The 25915-nt window shown below is 37.5% G+C and overlaps 1 protein-coding gene across 1 annotated transcript in view; it reads left to right on the forward strand.

Annotated features, from left to right (window-relative positions):
* Window positions 1-25305, forward strand: part of LOC143389834 (protein ITPRID1-like) — a 59102-nt gene extending 33797 nt beyond the window's left edge. The window contains 7 exon segments of the mRNA XM_076842613.1: window positions 16314-16396; window positions 16970-17251; window positions 19082-19103; window positions 19394-19465; window positions 22981-23128; window positions 24596-24707; window positions 25126-25305. Coding sequence (XP_076698728.1) covers window positions 16314-16396; window positions 16970-17251; window positions 19082-19103; window positions 19394-19465; window positions 22981-23128; window positions 24596-24707; window positions 25126-25305 — 899 coding nt within the window.
* Window positions 25306-25915: the final 610 nt, after the last annotated feature.

The raw sequence follows: 25915 nt of genomic DNA on the forward strand, positions 1-25915 counted from the left end.
TTTGTAGTTTCTTAAGGTGAAGGTTTAGATGACTGACTTGAATTCTCTCTTAATATAAGCCTTTTAGAGCTGAAAATTTCCCTTGAAAAATTGTTTTGGCTGCATCCCATAAATTATGACTTGTTGCAGTGGTTTGCACTCATCATGAAGTATATTCTAATTTCCCTGTGGTATCTTCTTTACTTGGGAGTGAGCTTTTTAAAACAACAACAAAAAAACTGTGAATTTCTCAGTTCCTTTTGTTACTGACTTCTAAATTTCATTATATTGCACTCAGAAAATATGCTTTGTATATTTTAATCCTTCAAATATATCGAGGCATGTTTCATGACCTATCATATGGCTTATCCCCGAGAATGCTGCAGTACATTTGAGTAGAATGTGTTTTCTTCTGTTAGGAGGAGTGTTCCTCAAATATCTATTGGGTTTACTTGACTTATGGTATTATTCAACTCTTCTATTTTGTTGTCGATCTTCAGTCTGATTGTTCTACTCATTGCTAAAAATAGAGTACTAAAGTCCTTCATTACCATTGTTGAATTATATGTTTTACCTTTCAAATCCATCAGGGTTTTTGTTTGATTGTTTGTGTGTTTGTTTTAATGTATTTTGGAGCTTGGTTTTTGGTATATTTTTTGGTTGTAATTGTAATGTCTTCCTGATAAATTGATTATTTTATCATTATAAAATGATATATTTCTTTGTTTTTATTAACAATTTTTATCTTAATGTCAATATAATATAATGTAATATGAAAAATATATTCACTCCAGTTTTTTTGGGTGCTATGCTTTTTCTGCCATTTTACTTCAAACTTGTCTTTTCTAATCTAAAATTTTTCTTTTGTAGAGAATTTATAGTTGAATCATATTTTAATTTTTTATCCATGATGCCAATCTTTTTCATTTGGAGCATTTGCTCTATTTTGATTAATGCCATTATTGGTAAGGTATCAATTATCTTCTATTTTGCTAATTTTTTATGTCTTATATATTTTTACTCTTTTGTTCCTACATACTGCATTCTTTTTTTAAATATTTATTTTTTGATTTTAGGTGGACAAACATCTTTATTTTTCATTTATATGATGCTGAGTATCTAATCCAGTGCCTCATGCATGCTAGGCAAGCACTCCACCACTGAGCCACAACCCCAGCCCCCATACTGCATTCTTTTGAGTTAAAGCAATATTCTCTAATATGTTATTTTAATTATGTTGGTTTTTTATTACATTTTTAAATTTAGTTTTTTAGAGTTAATCATGGAATTGTCAACGTCTTAGCTTGGATACCAAAAATTTTAACAGCATGTAAATACTTTGCTCCAATATAGTTTCATTCCCTACCTTCATTTATAATATTATTGCCACATAAGTTATTTTTTATACATTATGATTCCATTAATACCATTTTATATTTATTACTTTTTCTTTTAAATCAGATGACAGAATAAAGAAATTATAAGCAAAAATATACTGTTAATGTATTTCATCTTATGTAGTTATCATAAGTGTGCAGTTTATTTTTTCTTGTGACTCTGAGTTACTGTGTAATCTTTCATTTGAGACTGAGGATTTTCATTAGTTTTTCTTACAGGAAGTCCTACTAAGAATGAATGAATTCTTTCAGTTTTTGTTCGGTTAGGATTTCTTAAATTATATTTTATTTTCGGAGGATAATTTTTCTGGATAGAGAATTCTTGATTGGTATTTTTCTCTTTCAATAGTTCAAATCCCTTTAAATCAGCCTTCCAGTTCCCACGGTTTCCGATGAGAAGTCAGCTGTTAATGTTAAATCCCTTGTATTGATGAGTTTGTTTGTTTGTTTGTTTTCTGGCTACTTGCGAGATTATTTCTTGTCTTTAGAGAGTTTTACTACCATATATATAAATATGTATTTCTCTTAATTTATACTAATTGAAGTTCACTGGATTTTTTTTTGATTGATCTCATTATTTTTTAAATCAAATTTGGAAAGTTACAAACATTGTTTATTGAGATAGTCTTTATGTTCCTTTCTTTTCTCTTTCTTGAACTCATATTATGTACCAATCTCTAAGGCTCTGTTAGTTTTTCTTAATTTTTTTTCTATTTGTTTTAACAGCTGGGTAATCTAAGTTGACTTATTCTCAAAATTTCTGATGCTTTCTTTGGCAATCTCACTTCTGATGTCAACAACCTGCTCTGAATTTTTTATTTCATTTATCATTCTTTGCAACTCTAAAATTTTATTTATTTTTTTAATAATTTAAATCTATTTGGCAATATTCCAAACTTGATGAGACATTGTTCTCACATATCCCTTTAAATGTTTAGATATAGTTTCCTTTAATTGTTTTCCTTTAAAATATATATATACATACACATATATACATATGTATGTGTATATATATATATATATATAATTATATATAATATGTACATATATTATATATTATATATATAGGCTAATTTATTATTCTTGTGACTACTTCTGCACTTTCTCAAGTTTTATTGACTTTCATTTTGTTTTGCTGTGTAGTGACCATACTTACCTGTTTCTTTTCATGTTTTGTAATATAGTTAGTTTGTTTTAAACTTTGTAATAAACTTGGCATTTGGAATAATATAATATGAAATTTATCAAATTCAGATATTACCCTAAGGAATTTGCGGGGTTGATTTAGTTGTGTTTTTATAGTTAGTTTGTTTTAAAGTAATTCTTCAGGATGAATTGCATAAAGTCTATTCTTTGTCATTGCAGTCACTGAAGTCTCTACTAAAATTTCTTAGTTAAGCACTAAGTTAATTAAGCTAATGACAGAGATCTTCTTAAGTGCCCTGAACAAATAAATTTAGCACCCTATGATAAGGTGCTCTGTATATTGTTGGGGCATGCCTATGATATTCTAAGTATTTAAAACTCAGCTTTAGTTTTCACTTCCTATTTGTTCAGCAACTCATGGTCAGCCAGATGTGAATGATCAAGGTCATCTCACATCTTTCCTGGGCATGCACACAAACCTTGCAAAGAAAAAAAATATAGATATGTATGTTCATTCTACCCTTATAGTCAGAGTCTATTTTATAAAATAATATATTTAATTATATTTAAATCAAGGTGTATATTTATTATAATTCCTCAATAGTCTACCTGATTTTTATTGAATAATAGACTTAAAAATATATACTAGTAAACTATCCAGTAGAAAGAAACACCAGAAGGAAAAATATTCTTGTTCACAACCATCCTTCATTTAAAATATTCTTATGACCAGAGGTCTCATTTGCTCTCTGTTCTATCTTTTAAATAAAACTCTTTGTACTTTGAAAAAAAATAACATCAGTATACTAGAATAATTATAAAAATATTCTATAATAAAATTATGGTCCCCCTCTCTGTTCTACACCTCCTCAAAATACCTACTTGTGCTTGGCAAGTGGTGCACATGTCTAATCCAATGGCTCGGGGGGCTGAGGTAGGAGGATCACAAGTTCAAAGCCAACCTCAACAACTTAGCAAGACCCTATGCAACTCAGCAAGACCCTGTTTCTAAATAAAATATTAAAAAGGTCTGGGGATGTTACTCAGTGCTAAAATGCTCATGTGTTCATCCCTGGAACAAACAAAACAAAACAAAAAACCCTTCTTTTATTTGTATTTGTACTCTACTATATTTTGCAGACTATAGTTGAATGAGGGTAAGTGAAACACAAAACTGGATAGGGGGGGCTGGGTGCAGTGGCATATGCCTATTACAGCTCCGAATGCTAAGGCAGGAGGATTGTGAGTTCAAAGCCAGCCTCAGCAAAAGTGAGGTACTAAGCAACTCAGTGAGACCCCGTCTCTAAATAAAATACAAAATACGGCTGGGGGTGTGGTTCAGCAAACTAGTGCTCCTGAGTTCCAACCTCGGTACCCCCAAAAAAAATCTGGATAAGGGGAACTACTGTAGTAGGGACTCATCTTGAAAGTAATTTGCAATATTGTGATATTTTTATTGACAAAAATGTGACAGCATGATCAGTGATTATCAACATATAGCCCTTAGTACTCTCTTAAGGAAAATGAGGCATTAAATCATTCAAAAATGAAAATTCTTTCTTTGCTTCTTATTAGCAAGGTATGTGTAAATTTGTAAACTTCCATTTTTAGATATGACCAAAACAATTACTAATAGCACTAAGTGACTAATTAAGCATTAATACAAGCAGTGTGTTGGAGTTTACTAAGAATTCAAATTTGGTTTTCTATTAAGAGGCCTGCTTTTTATACAATGCTTTAACAATATACTGCAAGATTCCTACTATACTTGCAAACATAGAAGTTGTTGGGAATCTTGCAATTTTCAAGAATTATGATTTGCAATCACTATATTGGTAACATCTTGAATTGATCATGGTTCTACTTAGTGGCTTACCTTGCATTTTAAAATGTAAACAATTATTAATTTAACTTTTTATTTATTATATTTATATTTATACCTTTAGGATCTAATACTAGTGTTGGTGCCTATTGCCATCAGTAGATTTTTAAACATGTAGATCTTAGAGTTCAGTTACAAATCATCCCTACCACTTGTCATAGATTAGGTTTCCAAGAGATAGACTACGGGTTGATGTTTGATTTAGTTTGATTTATTAAGAAGTGCTTCTAGGAAGAGCAGTAGGTGAATGGGAAATGGGATCATGAAAAGAAGAAGGAAATCCACTCATCAGCACATCCTTCCACCCGCTGACAAAGATCCAATTGTTCTGTCATCTTTTTGATTCCTCAGTGCCTATTTGTTTCAGCTTCTAAAATAGCTAGTACCTTAAATCACACAGTCAATTCTCCAGATCACTTGATGAGCAGTTTTCAATGGCCCTGTTTCTGATTTCCTCTGTGCCCAAAGCAGAAAGCAGCATGAAGATTATGCATAAGAAAAAGAGACAAAAACAAAAACAAAAACCACATAAGACCAAAAAGGTTTCTAAAATTCACATGTTGCCAGCTTAAAAAGAGTGGCTTATCTTTCAAACAGTTATCAGACTCTACCCCCACACCCCCACATCCTTCCTCCTGCTTTTGCCTTTCCAAACCCAAACATTCTATTTATAAAAGAAATGCTTTTAATCTTGTGGTTTGTGGGTATGGGATGGGTGTCCTGGTCATATTCCAATCAAGATAATTAAATTCTCTCTTCCTCAAACCCCCTGTTGCTTACATTCCAAGTGACATTCTTCTTTCCTCTTTAGCAAACTGCTCTGAGGCAGCACTGTGAGGTGGTAAACAGCTGGAGGGGCTTCCCCAGAGGTGGTTGCACATCAGTGTTAAGTGAGCTCCTCCCAGTATAGTTTGTCTATCAACTTGTTGAAAGCATTTGGTATTTTTAAAGCATTTGGCATCTTTCAGAGGAAAAAAAGGGAAGATTCTATGATTAGTGCTATAGCCTCAGTAGATTTGAAGCACTGCTGTAATTAGAATGGAAATAACAACAACAATTTAAAAAGTGATAGACCTTTGCAGACAGGATGATTGATATAAATGAGTTTCTCAATAACAAGTATTTTATAGATAACCTATAATAAAATTAGGCCTTGCATTTTAGGTTATCAAATAAACCATATCTCCAGTATTAAGCATTTTCAACCTAGGCAAAAGGCTCATTGAAATAGTAACCAAATTTCCCCAGTAGTTTAATTAAACTGAAATGCCTATTAGCATAAAATCAAAATCATATCATTTTTGTGAAAAAAGACATCCTGAATGTAGATAAAAGAGTTCAGATCAAGTTATTTCCAGAGAAATACATTCTAATTCATTTCCTCCATTTACAGGGACCCTTTGATGAGTTTCTTACCTTTTGAATAATTCAGTGTCCTTGATTCATATCACCACACTCTCCTGCCATTTTCTGTTTTAGATCTGTGTACCCTTCCGTACCCACACCACCTGAGGGACACAACCTAAAATTCAGTAAGTTTGGTTGAGAGAATGAAGATAAATAATTTGAAGAATATTGGAATTTTAAATGAAAATACTTGCTGTCTTAAGAAAAGTTTGCTTAGATTCACTTCTCACCCTACAAATCATAGCAGAGAAAGAAAATTCAACCTCTATTCTGTTTGAACATGACAGTGAAAGAATTTCAGAAGTAGGCATATTTGCAGTCAGAAGAGGAATTGCTAATGCTCAGGGACATTTCAAGCAGATGTGGCCTCCCTGGGATCCTGAGGAAAGGAGAGAAAACAGACCTTAGGAAACCTTGTGCCTTCTCAGAGCTCACCATGTGACTCCATCACCTAGATCAAAAGTCTGATGTTCCTCCAAACTTGAGATCAGCTTTTCTACTTAATCTTCTCCAGCCACTACCCAATTTGCTTCCCTCACTCCACAACACATTCAGTACCCTGTTCCAAATAATTAGGGCCGTTAGTGGGAAAATCAGGAGGGGGCAAGATCAGTTACTCTTGGGAAGACCCTTCGGTCTATAGAAGAATAGGCATCTAGGTGTTGCCTATTCTGGACACTTGCTCAAGTTCCACAAACCTTTGAGAATGTTTCTTTGCTGATTCATAGCCTAATCCCCAGAGAAGAATGCCTCCAGGGGACCTCTCCTCATAGGTAGAGTTGATGTTAGAAAAGGGTTTGAGCCAAGAAAGGCTAAAAGCAGATTTCAGAAACTCCCCTTCTGGGTATAACATAGATCCCTATGATTAACCTGTTACTAACTTAGTCTTTGTTTAAACCTTATTTGTAAAGCTAGGTTGGAAGCAATGCATTCCACTCTACCATAGCATTCTGAAGGCAAGGATAATACCCAATTTTTTTCAACTGCCAGAATTTACCTTGGTGCCTGGATATAAAACAGATTCTTAAAAGCATGCATGTTAAGGAACAGCTGATCAAGTAGGTAAATGAAGCAACTTATCTTCTTCACCATTAAAAATTAGAGTGAGCTTTTCTCAGAATGTCTTCAAAATTTTTTATAACATGATTTATAAATGCTTTATCAAAGGAAAGTGATCTCATCTAAAATTAAAGAAATATATTTCAGATTCAACTACACTCAATGCTATTAAGAAGGGTCTTTATTTACAGATAGTTGGATATGATAAAAATTTTCAGCAAACTTTTTGAGACTTAAAGAATCTATGGCTAAATCTATTATTTTTTTCCAGTGCTCAAAGATACCCCTGTTGATTCTAAAATCAAAGAACAGACAGAAGTTCAAGTGGGTTGTAAACTTGGCAAAAACATACTCTACCAAGAAATAAAAAAGAATTTGGTTTCAAAATCTGTTACAGTACAGGCATCTTCTGGTTTTCCTTTTACAAGAGAAGTCCAAGAAAAAAGAATTGTAACATCACTTAACACAATGAAATATATTTTATGTAACTAACAATATTAAAACCGCTTTTCTGAAAATGAGGCCAAAGGATGTAACTTCCTTTGAAAAATCAGTTTGGAATAAGTCACTTAGTGACCATCATCTTGCCTTAGGTGTGGGTGTTTAACCTCCTCTTATCATTTGGCCCTTGATGACCTAAAGTGATCACCCTCTACTCTCATCACTCATTTGATACAAGTGTTTCTCCATTGTATTTCTGTTTGCATTTTACTGTTTATAAGCCCAGGACTGTCCTTTCTATATGGTGCTTCCCTCTGCTCTCATGAATATCACAAAGGATACAACAGCTTGATTAGACTTTTTCTGTGGTCATTATTGAGAACATCTCTTCTGAACCGTTTTTGGCACTTGAATTCATTCTTCATATGTCAGTGCAATTGTGCCCTAAAGGAAGAGTCAGTGCTGCAGGGACAAAGGGGCTTAATTCTAAATGTGCCCAAGGACTCTTATTACAGGCAGTCTTACTGTCTGCAAGGGCTGCTGAATATCCTCAGATTCTAGATTTGAAACATTAGATGGAACTTCTAGAGAACAGAAGCACAGTCTTACACTCCATTGCATCTTCTAATCTAGTACATTGCCTAACACACAGTAAGCCTTCAGTAGACATATGTTTGTGGAAAGAACCAATATAGCAAAGTATAGCAATCTCTCTCCTAGAGGGTAGATAGTTATCCAGCTTTATGATTAATTTATTTTACTTTGAAGTTTAGGAGGTATTCCTTGTAAATTGTGTGTCTCTAAAAACAATATACTGGGAATTGTGTTTTTCATTGATATGATATTAAATAAAATGCATTCTTTTAAAAAATATTTTTTAATTGTAGTTGGACACAATACCTCTATTTTTATTTGTTTTTATTTTTATGTAGTGCTGAGGATCAAACCCACCACCTCGCACGTGCTAGGCAAGCGATCTACTGCTGAGCCACAGCCTCAGCCCCAATAAAGTGCATTCTTAGTATTTTTCTTTACTCTATATTTTAACCTTAATCTGTAGCTTGTCACTTAGACAAGCCCCTCAAAGGATGGACTGTGTCTTACAATTCTCTAATCAGTGCCTAGACAATCAATGTTCAATCAGAGCAGCTGATTAGAAAAGGCTGCTATACGAATGACTGAGAATATAAAAAAAAAATAATGTCTATCTGAGTTTAAAATGATATGGATGCAATAAAAATAATATTGCTGGTGCCAAAAACAGGTAATATGGAAGACATTCTTTAGAGAATCATCAAAATGCTAGTGAACAAGCCAGAGATGAAAGGATTAAATTTGACAGATATGAAGGATAAGGTCCCAATCTTCTCTCCATTTTTGTTCAAACTTGGATGGTTTGAGATCCCTAAAAACTCAAATTTCCTTTTTGTTACAGAGGAAATGAATTCAAATTAAAGCAAAAAGATACAATGTTACATGAATACTGGGTTAAATTGTCTGGCTGATTGTGGTAGTTGTATCACTCAGGCAGAGAAAAAAAAACATATTCAAAAGGGTTTAACTGAAAAGAGTTTTGAAAAGGGACCATTTACCAAAGCAGGCTGGATTCATGGAACCACCAAAGAAACACCCAAGGCTAGCAAGAACAGAAAGCCATTGTCACTTTTAGGTCTGGGGAAACAGAGTGATCCTGGTCCTGGAACCAATAAAAGTTAGAGCTTTAAAAGAAAGACTCAAAGGGATATTTTATCCTAAAGGTGCAGCCACTTTCAAATTGTCCCTAGAAAAGGAGGCAATGGATTTGTAATCCTGTGCCCTTCTCCTTTCCCTCCATCTCCTTCTTCTTCTGGCACATCCCATTGATTAAATAAAAGTCAAAGCCTGGAGCACAGGCAGGGCAGACAATGATGGGAATGGAGGGTAGTGGAGGCCAGGGAGGGTGAATGTAGAATAATGCTCCCTGAAAAGCCTCTGTTTCTCACAGAGCCATGAGTCCATGTGAGGCTCTAGAGTACAGCTGGAGATGAGATCATCAGCTTAACTTTTGATGGAAACTTTGGTTCTAACTTGGTCAATATTTATTTTCTTCTCCAACTTGGGTTATTAGTTTTGATCAACTAGGCTGCCATATAAAAGGACTACTTTTTCTTTCTGTCTGAGCATTAGATGTAATCACCTGCCAATCAACTAGTTAACTGAAGCAAAGATAAATGTTTGTTCCCACTCAGATTCACAAGGGGGGGGCGGACAATTGGACTAGTTATCACTAGAACTATGCTAGTTGAATCAGTACAGAAATTAAACACTCAAGAGAAGTCAAAATTTAAAATCTACTTATTATCTCAAGTGGAGAGACTGTTCATTTAGTCCTAGAAATTTCTATTATTCTGTTTTCAAAGATCTAAATTAAAATTTGCCATTACTTTACATTCTTACAGGATAACGAATGAACATTTAGTACTCAAAATTGGATCTTCCCCCTTCTTTTTATCTCAGAAATGTCTAATAAATAAGTATCCTTGTAGATAAAGAAGATAAGTGTGGTTAAACAATACAATCTTTATAGAGTCATAGAAATGTTCTATTTCAGAAATATCTAACTGTATTAAAATCCTAGCTTTTTTCATTCCAAGATCCTTGGTCATCAATTATTCCCTGATTACTCTATGCCACAAAGCTCCAGGAACCCTGGCGTCTTTTCATACCTCTGACAGAAGCATTGTAGGGGAATGGAGATCGGGGACAGACATCATTGGGTCACATTCTCTGAATATATTACCCCAGAGTATTCTTTTCAACAATTTTCAAGGTAAGGTGTTAATCTGACAGTTTTTAGAGAGAAAGATATTCACACTGCTAGAGGGGCCAGATGAGTTATATATTTAAAAATACAATAGTCAATTAATTGGTCCAATGTAGGGTTTGGTTTTTTCATTTTTGTTTTTGTTTTTCAAATTGATATCTCAGCAAATGTCCTCATGTCAGATGCCAGTAGATAGTACAGGTACATACTTTTTTTTTGTAGCAGTAATTGAACCCAATGTTCCTTAACCAGTGAGCTATATACCCTCAGCCCTTTTTTATATTTTTATTAGAAACAAAGTCTCACTGAATTGCTTAGGACCTCACTAGTTGCTGAGGCTGGGTTTGAATTCACAATCCTCCTGCTTTGGCCACCCGAGTCACTGGGATTACAGCTGTGCACCAACCAGACCAGTTTAGAATTCTTGAGTAGTAAACTTTACACTTTAAATTCCAGTGGATGTGATGGGCACAGTGGACACCCCTGTAATCCCAGTAACTCCAGAGACAGAGGCAGGAGGATCACAAGTTCAAAGCCAGCCTCAGCAAAAGTGAGGCACTAAACAACTCAGTGAGACTCTATCTCTAAATAAAATACAAAATAGGGCTGGGGATGTGGCTCAGTGGTGGAGTGTCCCTGAGTTCAATCCCCTGTATGAAAAAAATATTCAATATGCTTTCTGATGTTCATATGAAGCAGCATTTCAGATAAGCATAGGCCAAGGAAATAGAGCATCCATGGATTCTTCCTGAAAAAGAAGTGTCCAAGATATATAGCAGCCTACCAGATAAGGGAGTCCTGTTTGAGTGGACAGGCAAGGCAGAGTCTGAAGAATTATAAATATAATTGTGAATAAGATAAATTATCATGAATATTTAAAAAATAACAATTACTGGATCTAAAATTCTAGATCATGTCATAGAAAGTTATAATAGAAGAGAAAATGTTAAATATAGATTCATTAGGGAGCCAGTAGATACCGTTTAGTTCTCAACATTGACAATTATAATTTGAAATGGGTAAAATTTTGATGTTAAGATTGTTAAATACAAAAACATTCTATAAGCCTTTGGAATTACTGTGGGTGGAGGGAGAAAGAAACAAAGGAAATATAGTCCACTAGCAAAAGAATATGAATTGAAAACTAATTATATTAATAAAACTATCATATATTGAGTGTCAGAGTAAGCTATGCAATTTACCTTATCTCCTTTTATTCTCTTTCTAGTCTATTTGATAACTATGATCCAACTCAAAATAAGATCTACTTACACATGAAATTAGGTCAGTTTTTATTGATACACCAGTAAGTAGAAGGATGGTTAAAAACAGTAGGAAACCCTGTCCTATGAGGACTGATCTAAAGGGACTGGGGGGACTACACTACACTAAGGAGAAAGGCTTGGAAAGTACAAGAGAACTGTCTTCAGAAAAGGGGGTTAGTCATGTTCTGTTTGTTACTTCACTGAGTTTTACTGTGATCAATAAATGGAAAATTCTGTGAATTTCAGCATTTCTGAAAAGTATAATATGCTCTAAGGTTCTAATCACATAGGAACAATTCCCCATAACAAGAATTGTGAACACTGCTAGGTGACATCTGTTAGGATTGTTCTAGAAGGGATTCCTGCATTATATGATACATGACACCATCTTGACTTCTTACCTGGAGACTGTGGCCAATGGAGAGATTTTGTTAGTCTAGAAAACATTTTAAAATTAATTTTTAAAAAATGCCCTTGAGGAACAACCAGAGTAGTCCACACAACCCACACCACACCACTTCTGGTCCTGAACCGAGCTGCTTCACATACTTAGGCTACCTGCTCACCTCCTAAGGGTGTTTGCATTTGCCGCATGTGCAAAGTCCACTCCAGTTCTAAGATACCTTGGTCTGTGACTCAGCTTTACCCCTGAGCTCTCACAGAAATTTTCTATCATTATAAGATGGAAGAGATAGGAACTCGGCAATGACATAAGTGAGTTAGAATCTCTGATGAAGACAGTGAATCCAAACAGTCTCAGGTTGTTCTCTTTCTCTATACAACTTTGGCCTGCCATACTATTCTTTTTTTCCCTCTCCCTCCTTTATCTTTCAATTCCATAGGATTTTTTCCCTTGAGCCTCTATGAACAGACTATTTAAGATGTAAAAATTTTCACTTAGGATTCAGAAGCTTTTATTATCATTACAGTCCAGAAAAGCAGCCTTCAGGTTGACTTGGCTTGCTCATTTGAACTATTCCAAGGTTCTTGGTAGGGATTTGGCTCCTCACTCTGTGGTTGGTGTAATTCTGCCATCTAGTGATTATTTAGATAAAGTGCCTGAGGCATTGGCCTCCTCCCAGGCACAAAATGTTTTTAAATGTATATAATAGTGAAGTAGTCCTGTACCAGGCAGGTCCACCTAATTGGGAAGATAAAACTGAAATTCATGAAGACAGCTGTGTACTGAAAAAGGAAACTTAAAATAAATATTAATATTAATCACAATGATCATTCATGATATTCAATAATAATATCAATAGTGATGCTCTGCATCATTATTAATATATTAGATTTTTTATTGCTTACATATATGACAATAGTGGATATTATTCTAATCAAAACTCCACAAATAACAGTATCATATTCATTTTTTCCACATGAGGGATCAGACACAAAGAGACAAGCAGACTTCCCCCACATTACATAGCTCATAAATAAAAGAGTCAGAATTTGAACCAGATAGGTGGCTCCAGATCTTCTAGATGATTCAGTCACGGAGCCTAGCAGCATTTCAGCAGTGTTCATCATAGAGAATTTGGCCTGGTGGGAGAACCAGCCATTGAAACAATATAACAAAATTGTGTAGAAGGTTGGTAGTGAAGGGTTCTATTTATCTAACTGGTTTGGAACAAGAGCCAACCAGGAGTGGAAGGCTGGGGAAATAAGATCTAGCTGGAGGACAAGGACTGGTAGCATCTAAGTGGGAAGTCAAGGCCCCCATTTAGCAGAGTAAGGAAGAGCTCTGGCTCTTGGATATGTTAAGTGCTCAGGGGGAATTCTCTTGAGGATCCTGAGACTTGGGTTGCTCACTCTTGGTCTAGCTAGCTTCAGGAACTGACCTGGGAATGCTGGTACCACTTCTGTTACTCTTGCCAAAAGCCCAACTTACTTCCCTGAAGTCCAGCCTCCCTTGTGATACACATTCATATGAGGGTGGGGGAGTGATACATGATACACATTTGTTTTTGTCTGTTTGTTTAATAATCCATCATAGCCATCCTGAGCTAGGTGATTTCTCATCCTTTGTCTTTTTTAATTCCTACAACCCTAAGGGAATGTTTAGAATTTGGAAGCCCAGTATCTAGGTGTTATTGTCTAGTTGCTGAAAAGGTGCTTTAAAAGGAACAAGAATTTTGAACCTCTTAAAGAAATTAACCCATCTGTAAATTGTCCCACATTTTGCTTGTTGAGTTTCTTAAAATAATTTAAATGCGTGCATTCAACTTTTAGAGCAAACACAAGTTAAAAAGCTTCATTGCTGACAGAACAATGCCCAACTCCACCATTTGATCTCACCACACAAGTGAGGTTCTCAAAGTCTGATGGACTCACAGATTCCCTTAAGTCAGTTTCAGAGATTTGTTTGTTTTTGCTTTATAAATAGTTAATGAAAAGTAACAGTTATATGACAAACATACCCCTTTTAGAGGAGATTACTCTTTGTACTTTTTAGACGCCCTTCATGTATATGGTTGTTTATTCTGTCCTCCATACATGAAGGGCTTCTGCATCCACAGCCCAACCACAGACCAAAAATATTCAAAGGAACAAAGCTTTTGTACTGACCATATACAACACATAGCATTTACATTGTATTAGCTATATAAGTAATCTAGGAAGATTTAAATTACACAAAAAGCATCCTAAAAACACAAAGTACATGTAGCAGGGCATGGTGGTACATGCCTGTAATCCCAGCAGCTCAGGAGGCTGAGGGAAGAGTTCAAAGCAGTCTCAGCAAAGGTAAGGCACTAAGCAATTCAGTGAGACCCTGTCTTTAAACAAAATACAAAATAGGGCTCAGGATGTGGCTAAGTTGTCAAGTGCCCCTGAATTTAATCACCAATACTTTTCCTCTCTCCCACAAAGAAAACCTAACTCAAAAAAGAAAGTACAAAAGAAGATATGTGTAGGTTATATGCTAACACTATGCCATTTTTTTAAATATAAGGGACTTGAGCATCTGAGGATTTTGGAATTCTGGGAGAGGTCCTGGAACCAATCTCCTACCCATACCAGGGACATCTGTATTTGCATTTGAACCAGACTGTTATGGTCCACCCAGTCCATGGGTGAATACACTGTAACACATCACTTTATTCAAATATTCTAATTTATCATTTCATTTTGCATTGTAAGAAGGGGAATGGCGAACATCATATGTGAAGTTTATACTCCAGAATAATAATTACTTAGATATTATCTGGAAAGGTGAAATAATAATGACGTACTGGGAGTCCTTCAGTTTGTGGTGCAAATTTTACACCAAAACATAAAGAACAAGAGGTTGCAAAGTTTACCTTGCCATCCTCCAACAAGGCTCAAGCATCCTGTTGGGTTTCTAATGCTATGTAGTATGGGGGTGGGGAGTGAAGAGTGGAAGTTAGTCCTGTCCTCTTCTCTCCTGTCTGCATACTGTACTGCAGAGGGGCTTTGGGAGTGAGTAGTAACAGGCAGCCAGGGGTCCTGAAGCTTGTATGATAAGCTTGCAAGATGGGGTTCATGTAGAAAATATTTGAAGATACGGTGTCCACTCTATAGGGTTGTGCCAAAATGACAGGGCCAGTTGCATAATACTTTAAAAAATTATATTCTGCATTGAGCTGTTGAAAGTTTTCTACAATCATCATCATTTATTTTTTCACAGAAGCACAAATTTTTCTCCTAACTCTGAAAGGATCTAGAAAGTTTTAATACTGATTGAGTTAAAATTATAACAAAAGCAGTAAAATCAAATGTATTACACAAATTAAATATACATTTAATTTGTATATTTAAAATATATTTATTTCTATAATAAATACACAATCAATAGTCTCTATTTTCTCTGACAATAAGTAAACAAGTCTATTACCCAAGTTAAATGTTTTGTACATATTGCACATGTTAAAGGAATATCTTTTGGGTAGCTATTACCATGCACACAACTCAGTTTTATAATAATAAGTGCTTATTATTGCAGACTTTTCACTTTTCTAGGTCTTTGTTATAATCCCCATACACATTGCTATTATTTTTGTTTATTCAATTATCTGTGTGTGTGTGTGTGTGTGTGTGTGTGTGTATGTGTGTGTGTGTGTGAAGTGTACCAGGATTGAACCCAGAGTCACTTAACCACTTAGCCACATTCCCAGCCCTTTTTTATATTTTATTTCAAGAATAGTCTCACTGAGTTGCTTTAGGACCTCATTAAGTTGCTGAGGATGTCTTTGAATTTGCAATTCTCTTGCCTCAGCCTCCTGTGCCACTGGGATTACAGGCTTGTGCCACCACACCTGGCTTAGGAAAAGATTCTTATCTAAAATTTAGTAACAATTTAGTAAAAGGAAAAAGAATATGTAAATATACACACACACATACAAATTTTAGTTTTTTACTGTTTTATTAGTGTAGAATTTAAGGCATGTAAGGTCTCCTTCTGAATTTTCTTCCCCTCAGTAAAGAATCTGCTCACAACCATATTGTTATTTAGTCTTTTGTTTGTTTGTTTGGGGGGGCGGTGCCAGGGACTGAACTCAAGGACACTCAACCACTGAGCCACATCCCCAACCCTATTTTGTATTTTATTTAGAGACAGGGTCTCACTGAGTTCTTAGCACCTTGTTATTGAGGTTAGCTTTGAACTCGCAACTCTCCTGCCTCAGCCTCCCGAGCTGCTGGGATAACATGCATGCATGACTGTGCCTGGCTATAATTTAGTTTTGAGAGAAGTTAGTGCCCCTTCCTCTAGTACATGCTTTCCTCTTTGAATTAGGAAACTAGAGATGCAGCTTTACATGAACTCTTTAGCAACTAAGAGAGAAAGTAATGGAATTCCTTTATTCCTATATGCTTGGCATTTGTGGAGGCTCTCTGACATGCTGGGCACCTAGGGGGTCCCGTTGGCAGCATGTTTCTATTTTACTGAACTCAAGGTCTCTTTCTTCTCACAGGCACCAGGGTGGACAGAACAAACAGCTGTCAGTCCGACAGCAGTGGGTTTCTGGAGGAGCCACCGGAAGCCCCGCCCTTCAAGGTAGGAAGAGGGCCCTTATTGCTCACCCCACATGGTCCACCCTAACCTCACTCATGGCTAACTTAGAAGGAAAGATAAGTTTAAAATGGTTGCCAGATTCAGAAGGGTTTGGAGGCACATGCCATGTGCAGTCAAGGGGCAGAGCATGATGGAGTCACAGTAGACGAGGTTTCAGAACATTCCACCTTTCCTTTTCATTTTTTTAATATATATTTTTTTAGTTGTAGATGGACACAATACCATTTCTTCTTTTTTTTCCTTTATTTCTTCCTTTCTTTCCTTCTTTCTTTTTTCCTTTTTATGTGGTGCTGAGGATCAAACACAGTGCCTCCCGCATGCTAGGCAAGCGCTCCACCACTGAGCCACAACCCCAGCCCCATCCTTTTAATTTTTTTAATCAAGAAAGAGGAGCCTCATGAACTGATGCTGGATGAAGCACACACTGATGTAGAACTTGAGCCTGTAACTTTTGTCTCCTAACTTCGGAGTCAACCATGATGACACTTACAACCTTACCCCTATTGCCTTCCCCACCTCCTGACACCTTTCCCTTTGTCAAGGTTGCTCCTACAGATGTCTTCCTTCCCAAGCAGCCAGAGTCCTGCTGAGAACGGAGGCAGAAAGCCAGGGGATCAGAGCCACAGCTTAGTGTCATCCCAGGACTGTCAGCAAGAGTCAGAGAGGTCTGGTTCCAAAAGCATGGTGAGCACATCTTTTTCTAGCCAAGACTGGAGCATCTTGGAAGAAAAGGCTTCAGCATCTGTGGTGGAGGAAGAGCCTCAGCTTGAGATATCCCAGAAGACCTCAAAAACGGCCATGTGTTTCTCTGCAGTGAAACCACTGGATAAGCTGGAGGTATTTCTCTGTGTCATATTTTTACCTAAAATTGCTCTTAGTTTTAACTTCTGTTTGGAATTCCTGTTATATAAAAGGTGATATCCATGCCTGCCTATAATCTTCATTTGCTCCAAGACGCATTTTATAGTTAATTTTCTCCTAAATATCTTTCCTAACCCTTGCTAATACATAGCATTTAACTTAAAGTCATTTTTCTCTGGAATATTTTTCAGGCCTTATAAACCCACACTCACTCTGAAGGTGGCAGATGTTGCTGCACTGCGCACCCTTTTCCTCTTTGTTCTTTAAGTTTCTTTGTTTGGTTTCTGGGCTCACCAAGGAATGCCATCCCTTATTTTCACTTGTTCTCCTGTGTGTGTATGTGTGTGTGTGTGTGTGTGTGTGTGTGTGTGTGTGTGTGTGTGTAGGCATGTATGTATGTCTGCTACAAGCACAAATACACATGTGCATAGTTGCATGTGTTTTGATTGTTTCCTTTTTATGTGCGTTTCTGGTTCCTTGGATCTAAAGAAAGAGAAACATTAACATCTAGTAAAACTCTATATAGTATTCAGCTGCTCTAGACTCTGGGGCTTCTGTATTCATTGACTCAACCATGTCAAATAACCTCCTGCAGCTGGACACTTTTGTTGGTGCCATGGGAGACTGGGTTACCTTTTTTCCCTCTTTGTTCAATTGTGGTCATGTCACTGAATGAGGGATAGTCTTACTGAGTCTCTATATTCATCTGTTGTCACAGATACCTGATTTTAATATTAAGTGATAAATTGATAGTACTTCTCATTTGATACATGTTTGGAATCTCTCTTCTCAACACAATCAATAAATTAATTTGTATTGTTTTCAAGGGTGGATGTGAACAGACGAGGTATTATCTTATTGCTTGAATAAAACTTTCTCTTACAAGAAGATAATCTTCATTCATGTATCATTTAAAAATATTCCAAATGCCTAATAGTTTTGACATATGAAAGAATAATGTGACAAATTATTTCAACTTTCATGTAATTATTTGCTTTATCATTACATTGATAGATATTTCTATTTGTTGAGAGATCATGTAGAAATATGCTTTATCTTTTAAATAATCACTTTCTAATGTTAACATTACATATATATATATATATATATATATATATATATATATATATATATATATATATATATATATATATTAGATATGATGGGTGGGCCTGACACAAGTTCTAGAAGGACTTCATCAGGCAAGCCAAGGCATCTAGGAGCACAGCAGATCAAGTAGCACAGCCTGGTCAGACCATTGCTACCATGGCTTGGAGCACATGAGGTATTGGAGGAGTCCTCAGAAATTTGTAGGAGCATGATTTTGAGGACTGAGGGAGAAAGTGGGCATCTGGCACTAGGGAGCATATAAGCAAGTAGAAGGACTAAGCTTTTGGAAGGCAGAACACAGACGGACACAGCACTAGAGAAACTTAGGCTCGGAACCCAGAGCCAGGTACTAGGCAAGAATGCTATTTAGACAGGAGACTAATATAGGTCTAGGGGTTACCCTGAGTCTAGACCAGAGGTTTTCCCATTCTTCCTACTTTAGGCCTTGGACCTGCATAGTCCCATCTGTGCGGAACAACTTGTCATCTAGAAATAGATGCTTCTACTGGGTTGATGCTATGACATATCAGCACTTCTCCTGAAAATAGAGAGGCTTTGTGGCCCATAATGCACAGTGGACATCCTCAGATGGCTATGTAGGTTTTAAACAAGCAGGAATTGGAAAGAGTGTGTGTGCCACCAGCCCACGGTTTAAGATATCTTGTCCCATATTGCCTTAGCCTTCTCCCCTTCTAGAGCTTGCAATTATACAAAAAAGGTACTTTTACCAAATTAATTTAGTAGTATATACCTACTGAAATGAATACTATATAGAGTTTTACTAGATGTTAATGTTTCTCTTTCTTTAGATCCAAGGAACCAGAAACGCACATTAAAAGGAAACAATCAAGACACATGCAACTATGCACATGTGTATTTGTGCTTGTAGCAGACATACATACATGCCTACACACACGCGCACACACACACACACACACACACACACACACATACACACACACAGGAGAACAAGTGAAAATAAGGGATGGCATTCCTTGGTGAGCCCAGAAACCAAACAAAGAAACTTAAAGAACAAAGAGGAAAAGGGTGCGCAGTGCAGCAACATCTGCCACCTTCAGAGTGAGTGTGGGTTTATAAGGCCTGAAAAATATTCCAGAGAAAAATGACTTTAAGTTAAATGCTATGTATTAGCAAGGGTTAGGAAAGATATTTAGGAGAAAATTAACTATAAAATGCGTCTTGGAGCAAATGAAGATTATAGGCAGGCATGGATATCACCTTTTATATAACAGGAATTCCAAACAGAAGTTAAAACTAAGAGCAATTTTAGGTAAAAATATGACACAGAGAAATACCTCCAGCTTATCCAGTGGTTTCACTGCAGAGAAACACATGGCCGTTTTTGAGGTCTTCTGGGATATCTTAAGATAAAGGTTTGTTGATATGAATTAATTCTTAGAAGTGAATTGATTCTTTATAATAATTTGTTAACTTAAAAATTGATTTGTTGATATAATTAAATTTACATATATAAACCTATATAGATGACTTCTCAAGAATTATTTATTAATTCAAAAATGAAAATCTTTCTAGAATAAGATCTTAATATTAGAAAATTCTTCTATTGTGTTTATGATTTAATTTTACAGAAAACCAAAATTATACAAAATTTAAAAAGTAATATGAGCTGATTCAAAAGTGAAAGTTCAATGGTTATTGGTACCCTTTCTTTTACAACTGAAGTTTATTTTAATGGGTTTGGGTCAGTAGAGCAGAACTTGTATTAGATCAGGGTTTAACTTAGTCCTTAAATTGGAAAGAAAAAAAAAAGCCAAGTGCAGTGGCTCAAGCCTGTAATACCAGCAGCTCAGGATCCTGAGGCAGGAGGATCATGAGTTAAAAACCAGCCTCAGCAACAGCAAGGCACTAAGCAACTCAGTGAGACCCTGTCTATCAATAAAATACAAAATAGGGCTGGGGATGTGGCTCAGTCATTGAGTGCTCCTGAGTTCAATCCCGGTACCGGACACCCCCCAAAAGGAGTACAAAATACATTCTTCCTTGCAGACTGTTTCTTTATCTGTTCTAGGGCTAAAATGTATTTTCTTTGTGTTTCCAAATGACAGAAGATGGCAGTCTTTCAGAATCTTCCACATTACTGAGGGGAATGTGAACATTCCATTGGTTATTTCCAAATCCAACCCCACACCATCCAATCATGAAGGGTCACCCTGAAAGATCTAGATGGAGCATAAAACCTAATGTTTATGATGTCCAGCCAACTTGGGCAATGTCTTTTGAAGGGCCTAATCTCACTGTCCCCAGAACTTTGAAGTGAATTTGAACCCCTGGCCAGTCTTGGATATTTATAGGAGTACACTTGAACCACTTGATCAACTCCCTCCTGAGGGACAGATAATTTCTCCATGTGTCTAGCTACTCCATAGGCCCTTTGTGACCCAGTCAGATACTGAGAAGAAAAGAGATAAATCTGAAGGCTTTGGTTTGAAATCTGGCTGCCATTTTTTTTTTTTTACCACAAAGTTATTAACCATTTTTTTTTCAGAATATGTGTCTGTAAAAGAATCCCTCATGGTCTCCAGGATCTTTTCTGGCTTTAAAAGCCATAATATGATCATCTTCCAAGCACTCTTGCCAACATCAATAATGCTTCAGAGTTTCCTTATTGCTGGTTCACATACACTTGGACTGAGGCAGTTAAATATTGCATAGAAAATTATAAAACTTGGAGGATAAACTCAAAACTTAACTCTCAAAGCAAAAAGAAAGTATTACCATTATGACAATTCTGAAAAGAACATAGGACTTCCAGGATCTTGGCCATGTGGTTTTGGGGAGAAGGGTAAGAAATATGGGACTTCCTAGAAACAGGACTGGAAGAATTAGCCTAGGTGTAAGGTTTGTCTCTGTGGAAAGGTGAGAAGAAAATGTTAAGTGGGCCTGCTAGCCATGTCAGATACCTCTAAAGAGTGTCTCAAAGGCCCCACATCAGGCTCTCTGCTTCCATCCCATTGGCTGTCCTATCTGCAAGGGACACTGGGAATGTAGTTCTTCAGCTAAACACATTGCTGCCCCTAAGTAGAATTATGTCAATGAGAAGGGAAAAAGTGAGCAGGCAGCTAGGCACACTGATGGGGCCTGGGGAACCTGGTAGAGATAACTTTAGGGTCCAATAAGCATTAACCCCATCCAGAGTTGGGTAGGTAGTGATCCTGGGGTCTTGAGTCCTGGGTTTATTCAAAGCATGATCCAACCAGATTGCAAAATAAGAGAGACAGCTGGGTAAAAACTCAGCATATCATTAGAGTGTCCCACAAATGGACAGAGCTTGAGCGTATCAAAGATATACAGCAGACGGAAGTCAGAGCAGTGAAAAGAAATTTTGTTCAATTGCTGGTGGTAGGGGAAAGAACTGAACTCCATTCTGATTTACACACAGGTCATTTAGGCATTTTAAAGAAAATAAGAGAAAGGGAAGAGTAGGAGCTTAATAGAGTCAGATATGAGAAAACTTACAAAAGGTTGGTCAGTGTAAATGCTGTTCAGCCAGCTGACAGGTACTGGAACTAGGATTCTACCCTCCCACAGAGCCTGGGAAACAGTCTTACAGAGGAGTATGTCTCAAAGGAATGGTTCTTGGGTCCTTGAGAAAGACAACTCTGAGTTGTAAGAGATATATGTTCACAATTTTAAGCCCCTTTTAGTAAATAATGTAAGAAAGGTAGGTCAGGGGTCTATGCCAGGTTTTGACTAAAGCAAACTATAAATTTTCCTGGCAGCTCTGAGCTTTTTGGGGGCAGGCATTTTAATTAGGGGCTGAGGCTAAGCATTCTAGGGACAGAGTCTTGTTCTACTAGAAGCCATACTAGAGTTTGATTAAGTATCTTAACACAGATCAGAGTTGTTATGTGGAGAGCATTCTGCAATTTCAGATGCTGCAGGAATATGTTTAAATTAGGAAACCAAGGCATAGGCACAGATCTAGAGAGAATGTAAAATTTGAAGGATGATTCACATCAGAAGAAATGGAAAGCAAGGTGGAGAGTGTAGATGGAGCTCAATTCCAGATTCCAACTCCCAGAAAGGATGGGATGCCCAACCTTTGCCTGTCTTACTCTGGGTGAGCTTGTTAGCTGGGTGAGCTGATGCTGCAGGTCTCAACCTCCAGGGATGGTGGCTAAGCAGGGCTATGACGCATGAAAAATATATTCTAAGTAGATTTTCTTTAATCAAGCACACACCATCTGAGCAGATGTGTCCAGTGTTCTTGGTACTCAGCACCAAAGTTAAACAAAATTAAATGAGAGACTAGACTTTTCCAAACACAAGCCCTCTGGCTGGCCTGCCCCACCCCCTTCTGTCCATGTCTTTGCAGCCCCACATCACCCAGTCTCTTTGAAATATAATGATAGCCACTCAAGGGCTGCCCAAGAACCTCTGCCTTCCTGTTTCAGCTAACTATGGGCATTAGTTACTTCCTGAGGCCCAAGGCTGGGTCTCCCTATTCTCTTCCTTGTATATTAACAGGAGAACTTTGATCCCCTGTGGGAAGGAGACCCATTCCCTTCTCTGGGTGAGTTTTTCCAGTGCATCAGAAAGGACACCTTTCTCAGCTCTTTCTAATGGTTCTCAGTGCACAGTCCTCGAGATGGAAGCCATGAAGACTGTATGCCAGAGTTTCCGGGAGCATTTAGAGGAAATTGAGCAGCACCTCACAGGACAGCAGGCACTGTTTTCCAGGGACATGTCGGAGGAGGAAAGGTAATTATCTGAGGGAGTAATAAAAGTAAGTACCAGACCACACACCTGGAGCAAGAGAAGGTAATCAGGGCAGGACAGGACTGGTGAGCACCCTGGAGCAGGGCTAATGAGAAATGGGCTGGGTTTTCCTTAACTTTCATGGTCTTGTTTTTGCTTTCTCAGTGGGAGCCTGTGAGAGTCATTTGCTGGATGGGAACATTTACTCTTTAAGGCCAGAGCGATATGAGAAGGTCAGAAGAAAGGCAGTGGGCTGGGAGGAGGGGGATTACCTGCAGGAAATCTTCAGGGGATGTGAATAGGGTTCATGCAATTGCAAATGTTGGGGGTTATTAGAGGTTTGAAAATCTACATTATTTTCACATGGGTTAAAAATGTGTCCCAAATCTCTCAAAAATAGAAAGATCAGTAGAGGCCAGTCAGAGACTCTAAGGGGGGGGGGTGGAGAGGGAGGAAGAGAGGGAGGAAGGGAGGGAGGAAAGGTGTAGTACTGGGGAACTGAAATGGAACAAATTATTTTATATCAAAATGATTTTATATTGGGCTGGGGTTGTGGCTCAGTGGTATCGCACTTGCCTAACATGTGTGAGGTACTGGGTTTGATTCTCAGCACCACATATAAATACATAAAATAAAGGTCCATCAACAACTTAAAAAATACTTTTTAATAAAAGAATTTTTAAAAAATGATTTTATATCAAAATGAACCTTACCATGATATATGACTATAATGTACTAATAAAACATTTTCTTAAAAATATGTCTCCAAAGCAGAGGCATTGTTCATTGCCTGAACAATAAGATAGAGGTAGGATTTAACTGTACAGGGCCATGAGGGTTCTTTTTGGGGAGATGGTACATGAACTGGATGATGGTGATAGTCGCTCACCTTGTTAAATTTACTACAAATCAGGTAAACTTTAAAACAGTAAACTTTATGATAGGTAAATTATACTATCATGGAGTTGTTTTAAAGAAAAAAAAGGATGGGAATAAAGCTCAGTGGAAGAGCACGTGCCTAGCATGCATAAGGCCCTGGATTCAATCCTCAGCACCCCTTCCCCCTTTACCCCCCCAGAAAAAAAGCAACCTTCCTGAAGAATATATCTGTTTCTGTAACTTAATCAAATAGAGAAGGCGACATTCAAAATTTCAAAGACAGGCCAGGCATGGCGGCACATGCCTATAATCTGTAATCTCTGCTCAGGAGACTGAGATAGGAGGATCCTAAGTTCAAAGACAGCCTCAGCAAAAGCAAAATGCTAAGCATATCAGTGATACCCTGTCTCTAAATTAAAAAAAATAGGGCTGGGGGTATGGCTCAGTGCTCAGATGCCCTTGAGTTCAATCCCCTATACCCTGCCCAAAAAAGAAATTTCCAAGACAGGACCAACATTTTGAGAGGGGCAAGGTAAGAATGCCCTTAGAGGTGATTATTAAATTTGGTTGTTTTCTGTTATTTATCTTCAGGGAAGATGCTGAACAACTTCAAACTTTGTGTGAGGCCCTGAGGCAGCAAGTGGAAGAGCTGGAGTTTCAGTTAGGAGACCGGGCTCAGCAAATCAGAGAAGGACTTCTATTGGTATGGAGCAATGGGAGGCAGAGTGTGACTGTGTCCAACCTGCCAGAGGAGGAGGGCATTCATTGAGAACCCGATTTTGCCATCATTTCAGATTCCAGGATCATGTGCCCACACCTTCATTTCAGGAACAAAGTACCTTGGGAACTCAGTTCCCCTAACTGCCATCTCCATCATCCCCCCTGCCCCATAAATAAGAGGGAAATGCTATCACCTATTTTCCAATTAAGAACAAGAATCACAGGCATGGTGCAACTTACTCTTGAGCCAATCGAAACTAAGTACTACCATAATGTGCTCCTGGCTCAAAGAGCTCATTCTAGAGAATTTAGACCTCATAAATGCCTCTCTCCCAAGTGAGTGAGCTATTTGGTACAAATACTATACATTGTCCACTCTTTTTATTCTTGTTTTCCTTCAGCAGCTGTAGTTTCTCACGGCGGAGCCTCCTGAACACTATACACACCTGCAGCAGCATAACTGGACAGAAGAAAACAGTAGCCAGACTTCAAGTGCTAACACCCACACAGCCATGGTCGGTGGCCAGCAGCCTCCCTGCTCAGGTGTGGTCCAGTTGGCTGCCCTTGATTTACTGGCCTAGGAGACCAGAACTGAGATGTCTCCCCCATCACCAGCTCCAGAAGAGTCTGGTCCAGCCCCTCCTTCAAGTTGTTCTGAGGGAGAAAAAGATACAAATAACTTCCTCTAGTTCCAAGTGGATTTGATGTACAATGTAAGAGCTCACAACAGCTGTAGCAAGGAGACCTAAATCCACCCCCACCCAGAATTGTCTCCCAACCCTTCATCACCTTTATCTTTTGTTTGTTTGTTTTCATATTCTGCTCTATGATTAAACTCAAAGCAATTTGGAATACTATGTACTCATTGGTTATGGAATAATTAATCACCTACTATGTACCTGACCCAGGCTGTACAGTGGTAACCAAGTGGTGTACAGTCTTTGCCCTACTAGACCTTACTGCCTGATGGGGGAGAGAGAATATAAACACACACATGCATTCGTCATTAAAAGATGGGTAAGTGCTTTGAAGAAAATTAACCAGATTTTAAGAAAGAGGACACAATGGAGAGTCTGATTCAGATTAGGTGTTCAAAGGCCTGGTTGGGGAAGTGACAAAGGTGAGGGAAAGAGAATCCAGAATGTAGTGGTGCCCGGGCACCCAAAGGGCCTGAGTCAGTCAGCCAATGGG

This window comes from Callospermophilus lateralis, unplaced genomic scaffold (assembly GCF_048772815.1).
Source record: "Callospermophilus lateralis isolate mCalLat2 unplaced genomic scaffold, mCalLat2.hap1 Scaffold_66, whole genome shotgun sequence".
In the NCBI taxonomy this organism is placed as follows: Eukaryota; Metazoa; Chordata; class Mammalia; order Rodentia; family Sciuridae; genus Callospermophilus; species Callospermophilus lateralis.